Raw genomic sequence first — 20,696 nt, 5'->3', positions numbered from 1 at the left:
CAGGGGCTGAAGGGTGGAGCTCTGGCCAAGGTGAAGCACTGCCACAGCAATTCCACTGCAATTGGTGCATTTTAGTCTGGAGTACAGAGTCCTCATAATGTCCAGAAGACCACCTAGGAACCTGAGCAATCTGTGGAGAAGCTCAGAATTAGAGTGCAAGCCTGGAGCTCGGGACACCCAGCCCAACCCCCAGCTCATGGGTGTCCTGTCCATCTTTGTCCTTCCATTCCTGAGGTACAGGAGTATCCCCAGATTTGTAAAGCACATAGCGACCTGTTGACAATCAGTACCTCTGCAGCGTAAGGTGGTCTCAAGACTTTTCAATTTAAATAATAAAAGGAAATGTAAATAATCAATTTTAAGGCAGCACTGAACCCAAAACCAATTAAAAAGCAGTTGCATTATTTTGTAACTCATTTTTCCAGTCAATCCCTTCCCCAAACCTATTGCAGTGGTCGTTAAAAGCAGTGCCCACCTGCAGAGGGAAGAGTCAGAGCGGCTGGGCGGAGGTGAAAGCTTTTACACAGTGAGATAGTCTTCTTAAAGCAGCACAAGCAGAAAAATCCAGGTCCAGCCCTTAAAATTCTGAGGTATTTTTGAGCCAAGTCCAAAAATAAGTGCTAGAGAAACTTTTCAGGCAAACTGTTCAAAACCCACAAACATTTTCAAGTCCATAAAAAGAAAATCCCTTTGGTCTAAGTAAAAGACATCATTTGCTCAGTTTCACATACACAGCTGAGAACACATATTTGGGTCTACCTTTTGGAGTTTGCTCAACACGATTTGCAGCCAGCCAGCCCTGATGGTTTTACAGCAGGACAAAGAGAGTGATGCTTTCTCTGCTCGGTGAAGGAGAGGACAAGCACAGGTTTCTGCTGAGGTCTCCTGCTGGGTCAGTGCCGCCTCCAGCCCTGCTGTCACATGCCAACCTCTGCTGCCCAGCTGCAGCTACAATTAAAGACAACAGAGACCATCTTTTGTCTCTCCAGGAGCAATGCCTAACCCAAAATCACTCCATGGTCCCCTCATCCACCATCAGTAGTGGTTTGCAGCCTGGGAGCATCTAGGGAAGTAGGAGACTCAGACACCTCTGCTGTTGCATTCTGCTGCACAGTATGGGGAGACCCCTCATTTTTCTGGAGGAGGAGTGGGAGAAAGGCAGTTGTTAAATGCCCAAAGCAGCCTAAACCAGTTAACCACATCCTTTCCAGTTACCCAGGTCTCCACAGCATCAGGGAATATTAAAAGAAAAGAAAGCAACAGCTCCAGAAATGAAATTGGGCAAGGTTATTTTCAAGAGATGGCAGTCATGAGAAAAATACAGATATTACAGGCCTTCATCACTACTCTTCTGTAGTGATTTTAGGTATTTAATAGGAAAATTGAAGTTCTGGAGAGGCAATGGTCAGAAATCTGACCTTCCTGAGGCTTGCCCAATCAATTTCCCCTCTTTTGAGATTTGGTCATCAGTATTTTTCCTGCATTTACCCAAAACCAGTATCTACCTCAATTTGTTGCTGTCTCTTTTTTACAAGGAGCTTGCTTTCAGTATTTCCCACAGGAAATGTGACTCTTAACTACTGTCTATTGAATTTTTGCAGTGTTGAGTGCAACCAGCATCTCTCAAATTTCACTGGTCTATCTTCATCACACCAATACAGAGCCCACAACACAGAATGAAAAATTACTTTATTTATTACAGATAGTAAAATAATTCATCCAAGCACATCAGAGCTTCAGAAAGGCAATCAGGGTGTGAGGAACTGGTTCTTATTAGATACTGCAAGGCTCTGAAAGAAGCCAGAGCCAAGGGAAAAAAAATACCCAAACTAACAGAAAAGTTTAACTTGAAGCCAGGGTCGAGCAGCAAGGAAAGGCCTCAGCTACATCCACACTGCTGGTCTGGCCGGAATTCAAGGTCTGATTTGTGTATTATTCCTTATCTGCATGCAAGCACCTTTTTGAGACATGGCCCTGACCTGAGCACAGGGCTGTCTGGAAAGGAAATGACCGTGAGCACTGTTGAGCCCAACCTCTCATTTTATATAGCAAGGAAAAGCTAGGTCTGGTCTCAGATGAGCTTTCTCCAGGCCAGTGTACCACCAAATGTCCTGAGCTCATCCCTTCCTAAGGACTGTTCACTATCAGAGCAAGTGCCAGCTGCAGGCAGTGTATCACCAAGAGAACCTGAGAGAAACCCTCAGATCAAGGGTTCATCATGGGGGCCATCCCCCAAACCAGGGACCTGCACTGTGCTGGGTAGCTGCCAGGGAGATCTCTTTGGGTTCCTGACTGGTTTTTTTGTTAACACAATAAATGGAGATTATGTGGTGCAAAGAGTAACAGCTTAGGGACTACAACTAGGGCAGTAATTCTCCCGAAGTGCAACAGGGTTAAATCAGAAAAACAAACAAACAAACAAACCCACATCAATTTGTGTAACCTTAAAAGATACAGTCAGGACCCAACAACGTTTCACATGTAATGCTCCTGCCTGCAGAGATGAAATCATGCTCAGTGCTTCTCCCAGGGAGTGCAAGGATGAAACATCATCCAAGGAACTCTCACACCGCTCATTTACATGCTCTGGACCAAAGTATACAGATAGCACCCAGGTGAGCAGATAATAGCTCATTTCAAGCACAGGATGGTCAATTTAGTGGCAGATAAACACAGAAGTATGGTGTATGGGAACTGATGGAGTGACTGCTATTGGATATGGTGCATTTATGCCGAGTCCTTCCAAGGCAACTCCCCAGAAGCTGTGAACACTCGGTGCTGCATTAAGCAGCTCTTCACCATGACATGTGTGTGCCTCATCCAGCCTGCTGCAGTGAGGATTAGTGGAAAAAGAGGAGATTTCTTCAGCATGTGCCTATGAACTTTGGAAAACCAAGTAAAACCAGCTCAAATCTTCATGTGGCTGACTGTCCTCCATGTCCCTGGGTTAATGATGATGAGTGTATATTTGTGGGTCAGGTTCGAGGTGTTAGGGGGCTGTGCTCTGGGATCTGGTCTTGGCAGTGAGCTAAACTGAGCACCTGTCCTCACACTCCTGCATGGAACACCATTTCTAGGTGTTTCCAGCCAGCAGGAGAGAGAGTAAACTCTCCTGGTAAGGAAGTTTCAGTCCCCTCGAAACCTTTCCTGAGCACTGGTGCCATCTGAACCCTTTAGAAAAACAAAATGAGAAATGCAGTAATCGGCTCCCTCCCACCTCTGCCAAACTGCATGCATGGAACTGAATGCTCTTTTCTGGACCAAACCTAAGGGATATTCCATACCCAGACTCCACAGCATGGCAGAGACACACACAGCATGGGCTTTTCTGACTATGCCTACAGCCTTGATGGCTCATGGTGGGGTTGTAGCCCTCCAACATGCTCTGAGCTCCATTTAGAGCCTGACATGTCTCCTGCAAGCAGCCTCTTCCCTGCTTGCACCACATCAGTATCAGTAGTATTATGGGGATATAATCCCCAGGACACCAAAATGCTTTGCCAAGAATGGAGCTTCTTTTAAACTTGCTGAGATTTGAACTTTTTTGACATCTTAAGGAGACAGATTCTCTCTCTGCCAGGATTGCCCCAACAGCTCCTAGGATTTGTTTGCCCAGGTGCTTGGTGTGCTGCAGCTACAACCTCAAGGAACGCACTGGGCATCCCTGCCCACCCAACAGCAGGTGCAGAGCTGCTGTTGTCTCGGTCCATGTAGGACAGGTGTTCCTCAAATTTGGCCACTGTGAGGAGGTGGCAGTGAGAGGCTGGGGAGAAGACATCCCACATAGGCCTCAACATGGACCCCCACCAAGAAGAAGCAAAGCAAGAGAAATCATGCAGCCTACGCTGATTTTCAGCCTTGTAAAACTATGCATAGCAGGGCATTTAGTCATATAAATATAGTCAGAGAGCAGAGGGACAGCTATGCCAGACAGGGAACATGAAATACATGATTCCTTTTTAGAACAGGAGGGTTCTGAGACTGTCTACTGCAAAAGACTCATGACATTTTGTAAGCCAGGTAAGACACTTGGCTGCCTAAATTACCTACTCTTACAAAAGCCGCTTCTGTCTTTAGTTACACAAACTGTTTACTCTATGAACTGCTCAGAGGACTTACAAAATCCCTCTCTCAAACTTTCTCTCAAAGGCCGAATTTTACAAAAATATAAAAACGATAATACAGAAAGTCCCCAGAACTCTTTAGAAGCAGGAAACTGTAAACAGCAACATCCTGTGTTTCAGTAAATAATTAAAATGCAAAACAGAAACGCCAGCAAAGCAGATGTTAGGTGCAGATTCTTGTAATATGAATTCGGTTGAAGCTCTCACTTTTTACCCCCACAGCCAACTTGTGAAATCTGATGTGTTTTGGATATTAAACAATAACTCCCATTCCTCACCCCTGCCACCAGTGATAGTCTTCTGCTAAATACCGTGCAAGCTGCATTTTTCAGCACGTAGCAACTCTGTGGCAGGGCAGCTATTGCTAAGCCCAAGGGCAGAGAATCCTTCTCTCAAAAATTAGAGCACTTGCAGAAACCCTTCTCTGTGTCACAAAATAGCTCCAAGACAGGGCAGATGAAGAACAAAGAATTAAGAGCAGATTATAGTCCTGGAAGACAAGAACAAATGAACTGTTTATCTGGAACACTGCTGGTGTGTAAGGGAACGCTACCTGGAGCACTCACAGGATCTTTGCTTTTGTAACTATGATGGGTGCTAAGAAATTACAGGGTTGGCTCCCTATAATTTTATCAATACATTGCCACACCTAATGTGATTTATGATTTTTGCTTGTAATTATTTTAAAGCTGTAGCTCCTGGAGTGCTATGAAGACATAGAGTCTCCCTTTCCATCAAAACCAGTAATGATGTTTCCAATCTGTATATTTAAGAGGAAAATTCACAAATATGAACAACAGAACTCGGAAGACAGTGTAAAGAAATTTTGTTGTCTAATATTGAGATTTTTAATCCTGTTATATTTGATCATCTAATGCCCACGTTAACTCTCAGAGCCAACTGAACTTCTATTTCACACCTGTCACAGCCACCTCACAGAGACAGCAAGCACAGCAGTCCCACTGTTGTGCCTCACCAGCTCCTGCTCCGAGGTGTAGAGGCAGACACTGCTGGTGATACACAGCTGAGCCACTGCTGTTTGCAGCATCCAGCTCACCAGCACACTTCAAGCTTCTTTCCATGCATTTGTTCAGCATACAGTGACTTTGGTGCATATCAACATCACTAAACCAGACAGGCACTGAACCTCCCAGGGCAAGGTTTTGTAAGCAGACTTATTTTTATGTTGCAAAGAACCTGCTGAACCCCCGATCACTTACTGCAGGGTTTCCCCCTTCTCAGTCTTGGAGGTGGCTGTTCTCTTTATAGCTCCGTGCACTAACCGAATTCCCCTGGCTTATGTGCATCAGTATTTGTCACATCAGGCCACCTGTGGCATTCAAACACCTGACTGGAAATGACTCAGCAACAAAATCCTGTGGGGAGATGATCTGCTACACAGTAGTAAGTGATTATAAACAGGCACCAAAAACTCCCAAGTAAGCCCTATGAACAGATACAGATATTTCCATGAAGCTATCTAAGCAGATGTTATCTATTATCAGCAGAGCTAGACAAACAAACCCCAGAAATCTACTACAGCAAAACATTTTCCTTCTGGTTATTTCAGTGTTGATCATGGGCTACAAAATTTTGAGGTAAACAGAAGTCAAAATTTGTATGGCATTGTAAGCATTGGCTCCCACCATAATGTCCATGTTCCCATGAAGGTTTTCACGTAAGTGTAAAACTAACACAGAGCCAGGCACCAAATTGAAAGCTAAGTTTCCTTGATTTCTTCCTCATCCAAGACCCTCCTTCCTCCCCCATACCTTATAACCCCTATTGACATTTTTTTATAAAGGTTCATTACTCATTTGGACACTTGTTGAATGTCAGAAGGTTTTATTTTTCCCAAAATCAAAGCTGAACCCTTTTGCTTTTTATCAGGCCAGAAATCCTTGTGTTTGTTGACAGGAGCTACTGTAAATTAGTTTGTAGCAGAAGGTGCAATGTAAATCAGCACAGAATTATAACTTTTAAAATGTACCATGAACACCCTAAACACCTCTGAACAGATGAACTATTAAGAACTTTCTTCTTTAATTCCTTCAGAATTTTTGGGAGTTGAGCAAGGTACTATGAACTAGGTGTTCTCTCCTTGCAGTAAAAAGGACCACGTGAAAGAATTCACATATTCTCCTTACAGTCCTTTGAGATCTGAGAAAACACAGAAAATGGTTGATTTGGTTCCACTTTAATCCTTTAAGCAGCTTTAAAAGTATCTCCAAGCAGATTTTTTTTTTTTGAGAAGCCTATACTGTTTTGAAGAGGAAAAAGTGCTGTCCTTGACACTGACTGTGGAGGGGTTGCAACATCCTCAGCTCAATGAAGTCTCTGTGACATAGAGCAGGGACAGACTGGAGGAGGGCAGCAGGGATCAGCAGACTGCAGGGGCTCTGCCAGGAAGAGCGAACTGAAGAGGGTTTAATGTGCATCTCTTGAGCACTGTTTTGCAAGGATTCTATCTTCTAGACCCATCTTCTGATGAGATTGCAGGGCAAGAACAGGACAGTGACCTAAGAACAGATCTCAAGGAAGAAATAAATACCCTCCCCTCCTCACCAGCAACAGTGCACCTCCCTGGCAAGGTGCTGAAGGCAGCTATGCCCATGTTGGCAGCATGTCCACTGCAGAGGAGTCTGCAAAGCTCTCCTGCCAGGGAGGCCACCCTATGAGAGTTGTTTTGGCACATGGCATGCTGTCCCCTCGTGTGCATCTGGCTCCAGCTGGTGTCCTTCCCCCATGGAATTTCTACCAGGGGTGGCAGCACAGCCATGAAGGTGACACCACCTCACAGGAGAGCTCACCAAGGCCAATAGCAAAAGGACCTCCCCAGCTCCCCTCCACCTTTCCTTCCTGCACAGAGCCAATTCTGCTCCTCCAGAAGGCACCAGCTGCTCTGAGCACACCACAAGCTGCTCAGAAAAATTTCTGGCCCCTCTCTGAGTCTTTGGAAAGTACCTGCTCTATCACTGGCTGTTTCTGCAAATAGATCTATACCAAGTCATGTGTCTTTTCTTACTTGACTTCAAGTCCTTCTGCCAACACAGCAAATTTGGGCTCCCATCTCAAAGGTGAAGGCAGCAGAGATTTGTCCACCCTGTCAGAGCAGCAGTTCAGTTATCCCTCAGCAAAGCATAGCATGAGGAAAGAGAAAAAGCATGCAAGCTGCCCAAATGCAAGGATTCTGCAGAACCTGCAGGTGGGATGAGATGCTCCTGTAGAATATGACCCTATGACAACTTAAGCAAATCTTTGTCACAATACTAACACCCAAGAGAAAGGAGAGCTGCTGGATTCACAACCATGAAGGGACACAGCACACTGCTGCCTGTAGCCAGGAGGGGTAACCAGCCCCAAAGAGAAGCCTGATGTTTCATTAGTGCTTATTAGCAAAGATGAGCATTGAGTACAGTGAGCTTTCACCTTTGTGCTGCATTGCAAGCATTAACCTTGGAGAGACTCCTATCTGATAAACGCAGTCCGTTTACCAGCCCTGTTTGATACGTGTGGGAACCAATGAAGGAAGGTGAAGTGACACATGCAATGCTCCTGATGAAAGATCTCTTTGAACCCAGGAGCTCTGGCTGGCTGGAACCAGACCCTGCTCACCAAAATCTATCTGGATACAGCACCCAATATATGATGCTTCCATGGCCCATACCCTCCCCTCCTTTCCATGCCCCAACTAATTTCTGACAGTTTCCCTCATTCTCTTCTAAAAATAGATTTTTTTCTACATACTTAGTTGGAGGGGGGGCAGGGAGAGGTTGTGTGATTTTTTGGTTTTGGCAACCCACCCGAAACCCAGGACCATGTCTGAAAAATCAGCTTTTGAGCATAGATGCTGCAGAGACCAGAGGATTTCAGAGTTTTCCTCTGTTATTAGTGAGAATTGGGAGGCTGGACCATATCACGTTGTGCTGAGAAAACAAAGCCAGAAATGAAAGAAGAAGGAGCAGCTTGTGTAAGAGGCCTTTCATCCAAAAGGGAGGAGTGAGCCACAGTGAACACCTTCAACACACCAAGGATGCCAGATCCCGAGGCCAGCAATTAGCCTGGTCATAGGGAGAGGGGGGAAGCAGAGCAGGCAGGACCATAGTCCAGTGCACCAGCAGGTGCATTCCCAACAGCCCCAAAAGAAGAGACCTCCTGGTTTAAACACAGCCTAATGACCACTATTTCCAAGAACACAAGTAACTTATCTGTAAACATCACTCCCCCAACCAGGTATTAGCTGGAAGAAAAAGAGCTTTGGAGAGAGATACTAATTACATAGCTCTCAACAGCTGGACTTTGATCATAATTACGGTGCCTTCTTCATCTTACATTAGTGGCTTTCAGCTGCAGCTAGGTGGGCACTTCTTGGAAGGTGGAAATCCCGCCTGTTTCAGATAGTCAGCTCCTTTTATGACTCAGAGCTGACCTGGGTTTTCTGCAGCACAGGATGAGCTCCCACAGTACCATCCAAACAAGTAACTCAGGGGGGTCAGTGACTTAGCACTTCAGTGCAGATGCTTCTTTCATTACAGCAGCACTTTCCAAGTCCCAGGAGCCAGAGCACTGAGTGGGCTATATTCCTGATTTCAAGCATTTCCTTTTATAAGGGAAGCAGACAGAGAAAGATTTTGAGGTTTTTGCTGAATTTTAGCATCTCTTAGCTCATTCCATTTAAGAAGATGAGCACACTCAGGATATACCTTTCCAACCTACCTCACTTCAGACAGTCACATGCTACATTTGCATCCTTCACTTCTGCCCCAGGATGTACATCCCCATCAGCACCCAGTGTCCCTCTGCCCCTCTCTCAGCCGGGCTGCAGCTCCAGCACTGAACTCCAGCACCCACAGCAAGAGTGGGGTTGTGAAGGAGGAGACTTCTGCTCTGTGGCCCAGCTGAGTTCTGTATGATTTTTTTGTGATGCTTTGCTTTGATACCCACATTTACAAAGAAATTAATAGCCTAAGTGAGGGAGCTGGGCTGTTGAGACAGAAGCTGGAGTGGCCTAAACAATCACAGACAGCACAGATTCGGGCCACCCAGCTATTTTTCCTCGTCTGTGGCACTGAATTATTGTGTTGTTTGGATATACCATTTCTCAGTGGCCTGTGAAATGATAGGCATTAAGCATATGAGCATCATAATGGCACATTAGCTAACGCTGCTCGGTGTGATCTGCGTTCACCTCTTGAGAGAGGAAATCTTTTATCTGTGTCCCACATTGCCTGCCTGCCAGACACCCCCAAACTGAAGAGATTAATAGATGAAGCAACAGCAGAGGGTAAATTCGAAGCCAGAAATCTTTGAGCTAACTGGGATTTATAACTGCTTCCCCCTCCACACCGAAATAGAGGGAAATATGTGTGACACCCTCCCCGCAATTTGACAGGTTCCACACACTTTTCGCTATTGGTTTTTTTTGCCAGCATGCCTCAGCTCAACGTTATCTGTTTGCTGGTTAGATAATTACTAGATGTAATTTTGAAGTTGCAGAGAAGCACACTGGTATTAGCTAAATAAAGTACTTTGACCACATCAAAGCAGAAGTGTTTCAAACTCTGTAAAATAAATGCAATTATGAAACTATTGAATTTTGTTAAAGCAGTCAGAGAAATGTCACCCAGCACATCATGAATAAGCAAGCAATGGAGCTTAAAGCTGAAGACTGTTTATGTCTTCAAACTGAGAAAAGTATCTCTGGGACCAGCTTTCAGCTGATTTTGACCTGTGGCAGAGCACAGTCACTTATAATTGGACAAATGCCACTCTTGGCTCATGTAAACAGACATGCATAACAGCTGAGACATGTTGTTACTCTAAGCTATATCTTGAACAGGTTTTATGACTGAGGGGTGTCACAAACTCTATCTGTCCCTAGGCTTCCCACACTGCAGTGTTCACTTAAAAACTCATCATGCTGCTAAGGCATGTGGCAAGGAGCAGTATTTCTGCTGAAAGGCCTGACTTGCTGAATGAGGCAGATTTGAAGGGGTGAAAGACCCATTCAAAAATTTCTACAGAATACAGCCAAGGGATTTTTTTTCCCCCTTCCTGTTCCACCTGAATGTTTTTGCCTGAGCTGCAGCACCAATCTTCTGAACCTGTTAGATGGGATGTGACTGTCAGGAGGGGCTGGTACTTTGCATTGCATCTTCATGCTTTCTAATTTAATTTTTTCCCCTCTTTTTCTTTTTCTTCATTTTTTGTTTTGGAATTTGCCTGGCTGTGGTTTCCAGCCGAGGAAATTTATTAATCTGCTAAAGACTCTGCTGCTGCCAGCCTGAATCCACCTTCCTGGATGGGCACCGCTTTTGTACTGCTCTTCTCCTGGCCGCAGGCACATCCCCATCGGGATCAGCAGGGCTGAGTGGATTTGCAGGAGATCAGAGCGTGGCTGCATGTGCCTGGCCAGCCCTGGGGCTCATGTTGTGGAAGGTCTCGCCAGGGAATCCAATACCCCGCCGGCTTCGTTCCATCTTCCTCTGCCACGGCAGCACGGCCAAGGACCGTGCGCTATTTCCCAGCTCCGCTCCTTCCCCTCTGCTGGCCCCCAAACGCGGCCCCTCCTCGCTGCCAGGTCTCCACACTCCTCCTCGGGACCTTCGCGCAGCGGTGGCACCAGGCACCCAGCGGATTAAGCAGGGGATAAAAGCCCCCACAAATATTGTAACAAGTCACAATAGCGGGGGAAAAAAATAAAGATCACAAAGCTGCCTGCAATGCCAAGGGCTGGGTGATGGTGGCCAAGCCCTTTCTTCAACAGAGAGCTATGCATCGTGAGTAGCCTTCCCCAGCACCCTGCAGAGGATGCAGAGTTAATAGTTAACTCTTCCAGGGATTGAATGTCTTCGTGAGACACCAGCCAGGGCTTTTACAAAACACAGACAGAAACTAGTCTTAAAACAGCTCAACAAGTGACTGCGCTCAGAGGATTTCACCTCTCCGAACTTTATGACTGGAAAAATACCATCTACATGTCATTTACATGCTTAAATATAGTATCTTCTGCTGGGGGAAACAAACAAACCGACAATGTGATACTGTGACACCTCGTGCGGACATGCTCTTTTATCTGCTGGAAAGTTATAAAACTCCGCGTAACAACAAAGCTAAAATAAGAGTGGTTGGCAGGCTCTGAGGCTGGCTGTTAGACAGAAGGAAAAAATATTCCTGGAAAATTACTTGCTCTTAGAAGGCAGTTTTTTATTTCTCTGAATATTTTAACTTTTTATTTATCCTTTAAATACCAAAATCTCAGAGCTTAATAGTTAAGCTCATATTATCTCCAGGAGCTTTTTCATTTAAAAAAACAAATAAACACACTATAGAAAGCTAAAGCAATTCCTGTACTACCCAGAGCACAGAGTAACCTTCTGCTCCAAAACACAAGGGAAGATACTATCAGCCTTCATGTTATTTATCATATTTTTTTCCCCTCTAATGCCAAAGAGGAAAAGGGGATATCTTAAACGGATGCCTATAATTAAACAGTAACCTGTTAGGAAGCCAAAAATAATAATAAGCTCCATTGAGCATGAAGAGAGCGGCACATTTTTTCCGCATGCAGCCCAGCTGCCACCGGACGATAGCAGAAAAGTTAACAATTACACAAGACACTCAGATCAAACCTGCGATAGGAGAGAGTTACGTCACGCTCAGAGACTCACCGCTGGATGCAGGTATCAGGGTAGTACTGCAAGGTGGTGAAAGGTGCTGGTTCAAAATTCATTTCCTTTTGAGCCCCTCTTTGGGGACAAACCAAAATAAAATAAATAAATAGTTATAAAGCCAGCAGGCTAAAAGCAATAAGGTCAAGTGGTACACGAGGTACAACTTTAGAGATTTATTTTACACTTGCGAATGGGTGGGATCTCCTGGGGACTTGGCCAATGGGATTCATCAAGTGACATGAGCATCACCACCACTCCCTCCTCGCCAGCTGGGCATCTTCTGCACGGATATTTTCCCCTCCTCTCAACATCCTTAATAAACTTTGGTGTGCGCTGGCCACACTTGTTGTTGGGAGCTCATCTGGGGCTTCTCTGAACTTCTGATCTCACTGGTCATTGGTTGCCTTCCCGCCTGACTTCACAGTTTAATTTTGGCAGCCCTTGCAATTTTTCAAACTGCTGTGGCTGCTGGTCATCCTCGTCTCCAGATGGCCGGAGTTTCCTCTGCTGGGTGCAGTGCCCGTGCTGAATTTCATCGTGCTTTAAAAGCTCTCCTTGTCAACTCTGTGGCTAGTACCTGCATATAGTTGCCTGGGGAATTTTTCAGACTCTCTCACACCACAGTTCAAACAACCTGTTGTGGTCACAGTTTCAAAAGCTGAATGACAAAATATGGGGAAATTCCTCAATTAAAATTAACTCTGAACTTTTGCTCTTCTCCCTCCCCTTCCTGCTCTCCTCCCCACAAGAAAACTATCAGACATAATTGTTAATGTTTCCCTCTATAGATTTTTACCATTTTTTTCTGAAAAAGTTGAGATGACATAGAAATCTTTCATTGCTCTGGTGTTCTGTAAATAGTATATACATTTCCATAATTAAAATAACCCCAATATTTTCTTGATGAGAAAATAAAAGAAAGTAGAAATCACATCTTTTTCAGCCACTAAAGCCTAAAGAAATGAGAGCAAAGTGAAGTCCACCAAAACAAAGTACCAAAGAGGAAAAGCAGATCTGATTTTCCTGAAGGAACATCAAAGCAAGAAGGGATAGCTTTAATTCTCTCCCTACTACCTCCTTTTCTTTTTTTTTCTCTGTCTTTTGAGTCATACAGAAAATCATTCAGAAAAGCAACCTGTTTTGTCCCCTGTTTTTTGCCCCACCGTGATTTATCCAAATAGTACAGGCTGTAAACCTATCCTGGTTTTGTGGGTTTGGAGAATGAATGAAATATGAATCAGGAGCTAAATTAAAATGGATTCCAGTAGGAAAAAAATAGCATCCACATATCTGTGCACCAGTGGGATTGCATCTTGAAGCAAACCTATACGTTTGTGTGCATGAAGAGAAGTGTAAGGGGCTGCCCTATAACTCACCTATATTTTGTGCCAATGTCAGCACAAATGCCAGCCTCCCAAGCAAAAACCAGGAACCCTCTGAGACAGCAGCGATGGCCTCTTATTTTTTTCCCCTCTGTGTTTTCCTTGTAGGAAATTTTTGTTCGAAGAATGTCACGTGGAAACATTTTCTTTGCTGCCTGTGCCAGGATGGCAGGGGAGCTATTTCAGTCTTGACATTCTCCACCCACACTCAGCCTGATAGTTCCTAACATCTGTGAATTGTGAATCCTGTAAACTTGCAGGGCTGATCCCCGGCCAAGCCTAAGCAGCTTTTGCTAAGTGGCATTCGCCAAGGAAGAGAGGCTGGAAGTGAAGGATGTGTTTATTAACTGAAGTTAATAAACCCTCACTGCTGGACACTGATTCCTCTGCCTTGCCTGTGGAAGATCAGTAATATGAAACACCTTCCCTCTCTTAGGCTGAACCCCAGAATAAACACCAAACCTTGTAGCCTGTGTCATTGGGGAAGAAGTGTGGGAATCTCCAAACCAGAACCTACTAGAAAGGGAAGAGGAGGAATCACACCAGGGCTTGCACACACACAAAACAGCCCAGGGAGCATAGCTACAGAGGGCTGCATCCCCTTCCACTGCTGAAACCAGTGCTGTGCTGACCCCTGAGCAGCTGCCTCTCCTGATGCAGCAAATACTCCAGGGAATGGGCAAGGAGGGCCAGACAAACTCATGGTCCACACTCCTAGCCTGGCTCTGGTCTAGGCTTTGAGCATGCACCCTTAACCAAAGATATGGCAGGCAAATCCTCTCCATGCACAAACCATTTTATCAAGAGCTTGAGTTCATGTTCTCTTGCTTCAGGACTTGGTTTCAATAGGCACCCGTGGATATGGATAACCAACCTGTTGGGAGGAGCATCAATCAGCAGGCTGGGCTCTGGATACACTGCTGAGACCCCATGCTTGCTCCTGGAGAAACACCAGAACCTTGTTGGATTTCTTCTACCATGCCTGTGGTGGGATTAGCTGTTACATCTCCAAGCTTGGCTTCATGGAAAGGTGGCCATGCATTGTGTGCTCTTCCAACAGCCTGGAAAAGTTTGTCTTTTCTGACAGATTTCAGCCTAAAAGACAAAAGAAGTGCTATGAGATAGATGCTGTTCTTGTGAAATCCTGCTCTACCTACTTCTCCACAGGAGCTGGAGAAGAGTCTTCTCCAGCATGGCCTGAGTGCTAGGGCCAACACACTGGGAGCAGGGAAAGGCTCGACCATTCCCACCTGGAGACAGACCCACTTCTGGTTTTGGCCAGTCTTCTCAACTGGCAGCTCCTGAAATTGATGCTGCTGGGCTGGCCTCTGTCTCCAAGGGTGAAGTTGGCCTCTGGTTTTTCACTACCTTAGCTCTGCACAGCAGAGTACCCCTTGGTACCCCAGACAGTAAATATAGGTCTGTTACAGCCCAAACTATCAATCCTGTGATCCTTGGTTTTAATGCTGAACACATCTAGCAGCACCACAGTCAAAAAGAGGTAGTTAGTCTCCATCTAGCAATTCACACCGAAAGAATAACTTTTCAAAAAAAATCCCCCACTTAATTTTAAAAAGCAGCACCACATAATTTTGATGAGAAATAGTTGCTTGGAGCAGGGCTCTCTTCTCACTCACAAGGCACTGACAAGAGGGGTTTACAGCAAGGACATTTCCATAAAAACTTCTAAAGGGGCCACCAACTGCCCAAGACCTGTACCAGTCCTCGTGCCTGGGACTGGGCATGTGCAAATTCCTCATAGATTGGTTTGTTTTGGCAGTGCACACAGCACCTGGCTGCTTTTCCCAGAGAACTGGACATTTTCAGCCTCCCACAGAGATCTGGATGTGTTCTGAGGTAGCTCAGAAGGTCTATCTTTGGCTTATTCCAACTGGAAAATAGAACCATGGAAACCCACTGGCAGCAGTGCACAAAAGCCCCCTGCAAAAGCCAGCAAGTCTTCCGCATTCTCTTTTCCAATCCAAACTTCCTTCCTCCCTCCTGCTCACAGCCAACATTTAGCTGTGGGTTGATTGACCATGAATTTGGGCAGAGATATTCACCCTTGCAGTTAGGTTGCACCCAGCTCCTCTCAGCTGCAAGGCGCTCCTTTGCATAGCACAGTCCACAGTGGGAACACAAGCCACAGGGTGTGTATGTGTTTGTGTGTGAGCTGACAATACCCCATGCATAGCTGGAAGGCTCTCAGTGGTATTTGGCCAACTTCATTTGCATTGCCTTAAAGAAAATCTACAGGAAAATGGAGGCCAAAATGTTCAAGAGCTGGAGATTTCAGAGGGGGTCTGAGTGGCTACATGAGGACTAGAAAATTTCTTAGTTTAGGAAAAAATTCTTTAAGAAGAAATTCTTTAAGAAGAAATTCTTACTGTGAGGGTGGTGAGGCACTGGAACAGGTTGCCCAGAGAAGCTGTGGACACCCCAACCATGGAAGTGTTCAAGGCCAGGCTGAATGGAGCTCTGAGCAACTTGGTCTAGTGGAAGGTATCCCTGCCCACAGCAGAGTGGTTGGACCTAGATGATCTTTAAGGTCACTTCCACGCAAACCTTTCTATGATCAAAGCAGCCTGGGAGTGTAGGCAAGGGGGAGCTTCTTGCAGTAGCAGACCTCAAAGGTAGTCAGCTGGCAAGGGGGCTGCTTGTGATATCCTCAGTGTTCACTGCCCTTCCATGGAGGCTTCCGTGCTGGTAGTGAGTGTGATGCTGATCTCACAGCTACAGGCACGTGTCCTGCAGAAGCAGGGCGGAAGCCAGGGTGTCAGGGATCTGTCTGGACAGCGGATTTACAGCCAAGCCCCTAGTGCTTGTGGTGAGCAGGCAGCACGGGGCTATGCGGAGGAAGCATGTGTGTAGGTGGGCAGGAATGCGGGGCATCGCTCCGCCGCTGCTGCTTCCACGTCTGGGAGAGAAAAACAGACAGGGAAACAGCTGTGGACTACTCTCCCATTACCCCTCCATGCACCCTCTCTCTGGCTTCGATTTGAGCTGTCACTGAAATGACCACGAGATTATCTTTTAGCAGAGGCAAACATTTATATCCTTGGGAGGAGACTGATGGGGATTTATAATGGTCTCCCCACCACCACCCAGGTCAGTGCCAGGATGCCTTTGTGCAGCTCCCCTCCTGAAAGGGAGAGGCATAGTTTCTTGACATCTCTGTGGCTCCAGTACTGGTCTATGGGTCGAAGGACCTTTGAACAACTTGGAGCCAAGGAAGACAGAGAGATGCCAGCTTTCCTCTGAGCCACCTTTTCAACTGCTGGTTTCAGGATTTGCCTGAAATCAGCCCCACCCTTTACATCAGGGGATGAAACATTTCATTCACAGCTCGGGGTTTCCAGGGGAGTGGTTGTGGTTGTTTTAATTTTTTTTTTTAAGTTAAAATGAATTTCTTTTAAGAGCAAGAAGTCTGTGGGATATTTGGGGATTTTTTGTTAGAAAAAGTTGAAGAGAAAGAAATAATTCCCTCCTACCAGCAATAAAATGTTTTTAGCTTCGCTGTCCAAGGGAACAGAAACACACGTCAGTGTACCTTTTGAGCACACTTTCCAATTTCAACTAAATATTATGGATGTTTAAAGGTCTCAAAGGAATTAAGGGTTTAGGAGTTTCATAAACAGAAGCAAGCAGAGGAAAGACAATTCTTCAGTAACTCCAGTGAAGGGAAAGAGGTAAGAGGAGTATGACCCTCACAGGCTTTGGAGAATCTACACGAATGCTCGATGGTGGGAAAAGTTTCCTTAAGAATTCAGATTTTGCCTCCAGCCAATCTCTGATCCTACTGCTCCAGAAGTGTCAGATTTCTGGCTTTTGGCTCATACAAGCCTTCCTCCTGCCTTCCATACTGAGAGACAAGGGACAGGGAGAACAGCAAACTTAATAAATAAATAAATAAATAAAAATACCACAATTTTACACACAATCCTGCCCATCCACCCAGCATCTTTTGTCCCTAGTGCAAATAAAAAGCAGTAAAAAAGGGTACTCATTCCCCAACCCCTCCATGCTGGCACTGACCTGCCTGTGGACCATAGACCTGCTGGTGGGGGCCTGAGGGGCTGAGCACAGGCAGCAGCTCCAGGACAACACTGTGCAACATCTGTGATCAAGGTCATGCTTGGTCACTGATGGCCAAGTCTGGGCCCAGGACTGGTGACAACTCAGTGAACAAGCAGTCCAGCAAAACCCTATAGGCAGATCTAAAGAGAAGATGACAAAGGTGTGTTAATGTACTGCTCTCCATATCCTTCTCCTCAAGCTAATTCTGAACATCTCAGTGCTAACAACTGTGGACTTTAAAATACACACCGGCTTCAAACTGCCATCTGCATCTGAGTACCACACACCTGGGGCTCTGCACAACCCTCATGCTGGCCATCAACTTTTTATGTGGAGTTAGGAAGAAACAAAGGAGGTGGCACTGTTCTAGCCCTGCCCAACAGCACAAGGTAAACTGCTGTCAGAGCTGTCTGGTTGCCTTTGGTGTCTCCTCTGTCAGAGCATAATCCACTCACAGGAAAGGACAGTATAGTTTGGGGATTTCCTTTGCAGGGATAAGGAATGGTTTCATGAGACAGAAACCACTTCTTGAGTATTTGTCCCCAGAATCTTGTCTCAGCAGGAACTCAGATGACAGGGATTGTAGGACTGACTACCTCACAACAGACAAGCTGAAGCCTTCCATGCTCTCACCCCTCACCATCACCTTCTTTGTAGTCTTTGTCAGGACATGCTGTAGTTCTGTGCTTGAGAAACCCTGAAACTATTAATACTTTCAAGTCACCCAGAACAGCTACAACAGGAGTTTCCCACTGCTTCCCTTTCTACTCCAACCTCACAGCTTACAGCAAAACACTTTTTACTCTTCTCCAATTCTCCCACATGTTTATGGAGACTTCCAGCTCCCACAGGACACTTAGTGGCATCCCTTGTTTTCTCCAGTCTTTCCCATCTTCCAGGTCCCAGGGCAGAGACTGGTGCTAGGAGGAAGCCCAGAGCACCCATCTCAGCAGGTTAATTGGGTTGTGCTCTGGGCTTCCCACTAGTGCCAACTCTGTGTGTTTCCGTGGGATCACTCCAAGCTAAAAATCCTGCCTGAGGTTGCCTTCCCTTCTAATTCTCCAGCCTCTTTATCTCACTGACCCCCCACCAAGATCCTCAGAGTTATAGTTTTCTACGTCACAGTCTGATGGTAAAGCCTCAGTACAGCTGTGGATGTCCTCTCTTCTGGAGACATTCCCACCACTGAGGGCCACGCTGGGTCTTTTTTCTCCAGAAATGGGGAGCAGTGGGAGGTTTTGCCCCTTGTTTTCACCTGGTGGGAAGGAGATGATAAAAGAGCAGACTTGAAGCTGAACAGGCATTTTAGAAGCTGCAGGCTCCATTTCCTCATGATTAAGAAGTCATAAAAAAAAATTAACTGTAAGGGTAATACTATCATCAAAGAGCAGATATGAACACTGGAGAGGTTTCTTTTCACTGTTACTAAAAAACAGGGCTCTTCTGTGCATGAAGAGGGAGCAAAAGGAACCAGGTCTGAGAGGCCAAAACTGGAATTTTGCTCCATCTCCCTGGACAAGCCTGATGGTTATTCATGCACATGTGAAGAAGGTAAAACACAGAGAGCAGCGATTATAGTGATAAACCAGAAACAAAGCCAAAAGGAGACTCCCAGCAATGCCCTGACCCCAAGAGAGCCTGCCCTATCCTCAAGAGCTGGCAGGACACTGTGCAACTCCCACAGGAAACTCCCACCACTTGAGGTGGGGAGGGAGTGACAGACCTGTGGGGCAGAGGGAAATTCCCTCCCTGATGCCAGTGCAGCTGCATCACCATCTCCAGGCGTTCCCGAGACATAGCGGGGCCACAGCCTGGGCTAAAGCGGGGCTGGAAGCCTGAGCACTCCAGGACAGGTGGCAACACCCTGCTGTGGGGTCAGGATTGCATATCAAAGGGTTGTCAGGAGCTGTGTAGGTGGAAGGCTTGGCCTCCTCATACAGCTGCCACACAACATGTCTGGCATTCTGGTGAGAACCTTGTCGCAAATACACACAGTATCATCACACCCGGTGGGGTCAAGCCCAGGTTGGGGACAGAAACCTCAGTGACCACATCCCTGTGGGTGAAAGCCTGCCCCAGCTCTGCTGTGCAGTGTGGTGGGTGGCAGAGGAGGGCAGGACCAGGAGCTCTCTGCAATTTCTCTTCAGTTTTTAGCGCAGGCTCTCGCTCATCATCTCACCACAGTCCCATCCCAGAGTTTTCCCACGCTCTGCTCTTATCTCCCAGGTGTTCACATCAGAAGCCATAGAGAGCATGGACTTCAAGGATATCAGCTTCTGAAGTGCTGGTGACAGGCAGCAGCACCAGCCCAGCAGCAAATGAAAGAAGAGGTTTGCTCTACGTGAAGCAAGGCAAAAGCTTTTCTGAATCAAGTTGTCTGTAGAGAGATTCACTCAGAGACAAAGTTCCTTGCAAGGATGGCATATCCTGTCAGCCTCAATGGAAGACGCAGAGAATGCAGTAGACTGAGATTATTGCTGTGTCACTCATCTTTCACTCCCTCTAACTTTTCCTTGTGAGTCAGAGCTGAGTTGCATGTCATGTTGCTGCTATCAACCCTGCTGTTCCTGCTGTTTCCCATCTGTGTATTCCACACAAGCAGAAACCTCTCTGTCCTTTTGGCAGCTTCAGAAAATAAATCATCAATGCAAAAGCATCGGTCTCAAAAGAATTTATTCTTTCCAAACAGGATACAACAAAAACTCACTGCTTGGCTGGCAGAGCTCTAGTTCCCAGCATTAAGGCTATGTCTCTCCTGCAATCCAAGGTGCAAGCATAGCTCCTGCAGGCATACCTGAACTAATGGGATTAAAGCCAGTTCAAGAACAGTAGCAATTAAAACAAAAATCCCTAAAGCATTAACCACTAGCAATGGAAGCCCTGGTTGCAAACCTGCACATCCTCTGCTAAAGCCTGCACTTCCACACCTCCCCAGCCAGCAGTACCCAGCTCACCATTAACATGGGTGTGTTCACACAGCTAATAATTTCCCTCCTGACTATGCTGGAGATACAGCCCAAGAATGCCTGCATTTAGGGGCACAGAGGTTCTTATCCCTCCCTTACAGCTTGAAAAACAGTAAGGACAGGACATTCTCAGCTCTGCTAGTCAGTCCATCCTCCTCGGGATGGAGCACAAAATCCACTTAATCAGTGACCTTACAGTACATGGGCATGAAATAAGGGTTTGGTGTCACTTAAGTTAATAAAAGCTCTTTTCCCCTCAGAGCAAAGCTCAGGAAAGCTGAAGAGTCAGTGTTTCATGTCTTTGTGGAGAAGATAATGACTTAAGAGTCTCTTGCATTACCCCCATCCTTGTGCTTTGATGTTAATAGCTCATGTATGTATCCTTGAAAAAAAACAAAGCTTCACATCTGATACGATCAAATCTTTGCACCTCACTTTTTCCAAAGTGAAACAATTTCTGCTGTGACTCAGACT

The 20,696-nt window shown here is 45.9% G+C and overlaps 1 protein-coding gene and 2 long non-coding RNA genes across 3 annotated transcripts in view; 1 reads left to right on the top strand and 2 right to left on the bottom strand.

The window, feature by feature from the left end:
• TP63 (tumor protein p63) overlaps window positions 1-11,895 on the bottom strand; it is a 101,607-nt gene extending 89,712 nt beyond the window's left edge. The window contains 1 exon segment of the mRNA XM_017810818.1: window positions 11,795-11,895. Within this exon segment, the coding sequence (XP_017666307.1) occupies window positions 11,795-11,856 (62 nt within the window). The 5' untranslated portion in view covers window positions 11,857-11,895.
• Window positions 11,896-11,999: 104 nt separating this feature from the next.
• On the bottom strand, window positions 12,000-15,895 carry LOC108495173. Its single transcript, XR_001874018.1, has 3 exons — window positions 15,806-15,895; window positions 14,054-14,274; window positions 12,000-12,455 (listed from the first exon to the last, which is right to left on the bottom strand). It is a non-coding gene; the product is annotated as an uncharacterized LOC108495173 (long non-coding RNA).
• A 28-nt stretch (window positions 15,896-15,923) lies between these two features.
• LOC108495174 lies at window positions 15,924-19,584 on the top strand. The gene is made up of 4 exons (XR_001874019.1): window positions 15,924-16,006; window positions 16,779-16,868; window positions 17,456-17,645; window positions 19,483-19,584. It is a non-coding gene; the product is annotated as an uncharacterized LOC108495174 (long non-coding RNA).
• Window positions 19,585-20,696: the final 1,112 nt, after the last annotated feature.

The sequence above is a fragment of the Lepidothrix coronata genome, unplaced genomic scaffold, assembly GCF_001604755.1.
Source record: "Lepidothrix coronata isolate B3197 unplaced genomic scaffold, Lepidothrix_coronata-1.0 Scaffold29, whole genome shotgun sequence".
In the NCBI taxonomy this organism is placed as follows: Eukaryota; Metazoa; Chordata; class Aves; order Passeriformes; family Pipridae; genus Lepidothrix; species Lepidothrix coronata.
Note: the sequence above shows the minus strand (reverse complement) of the source record. Positions and strands in the feature narration are given on the sequence as shown.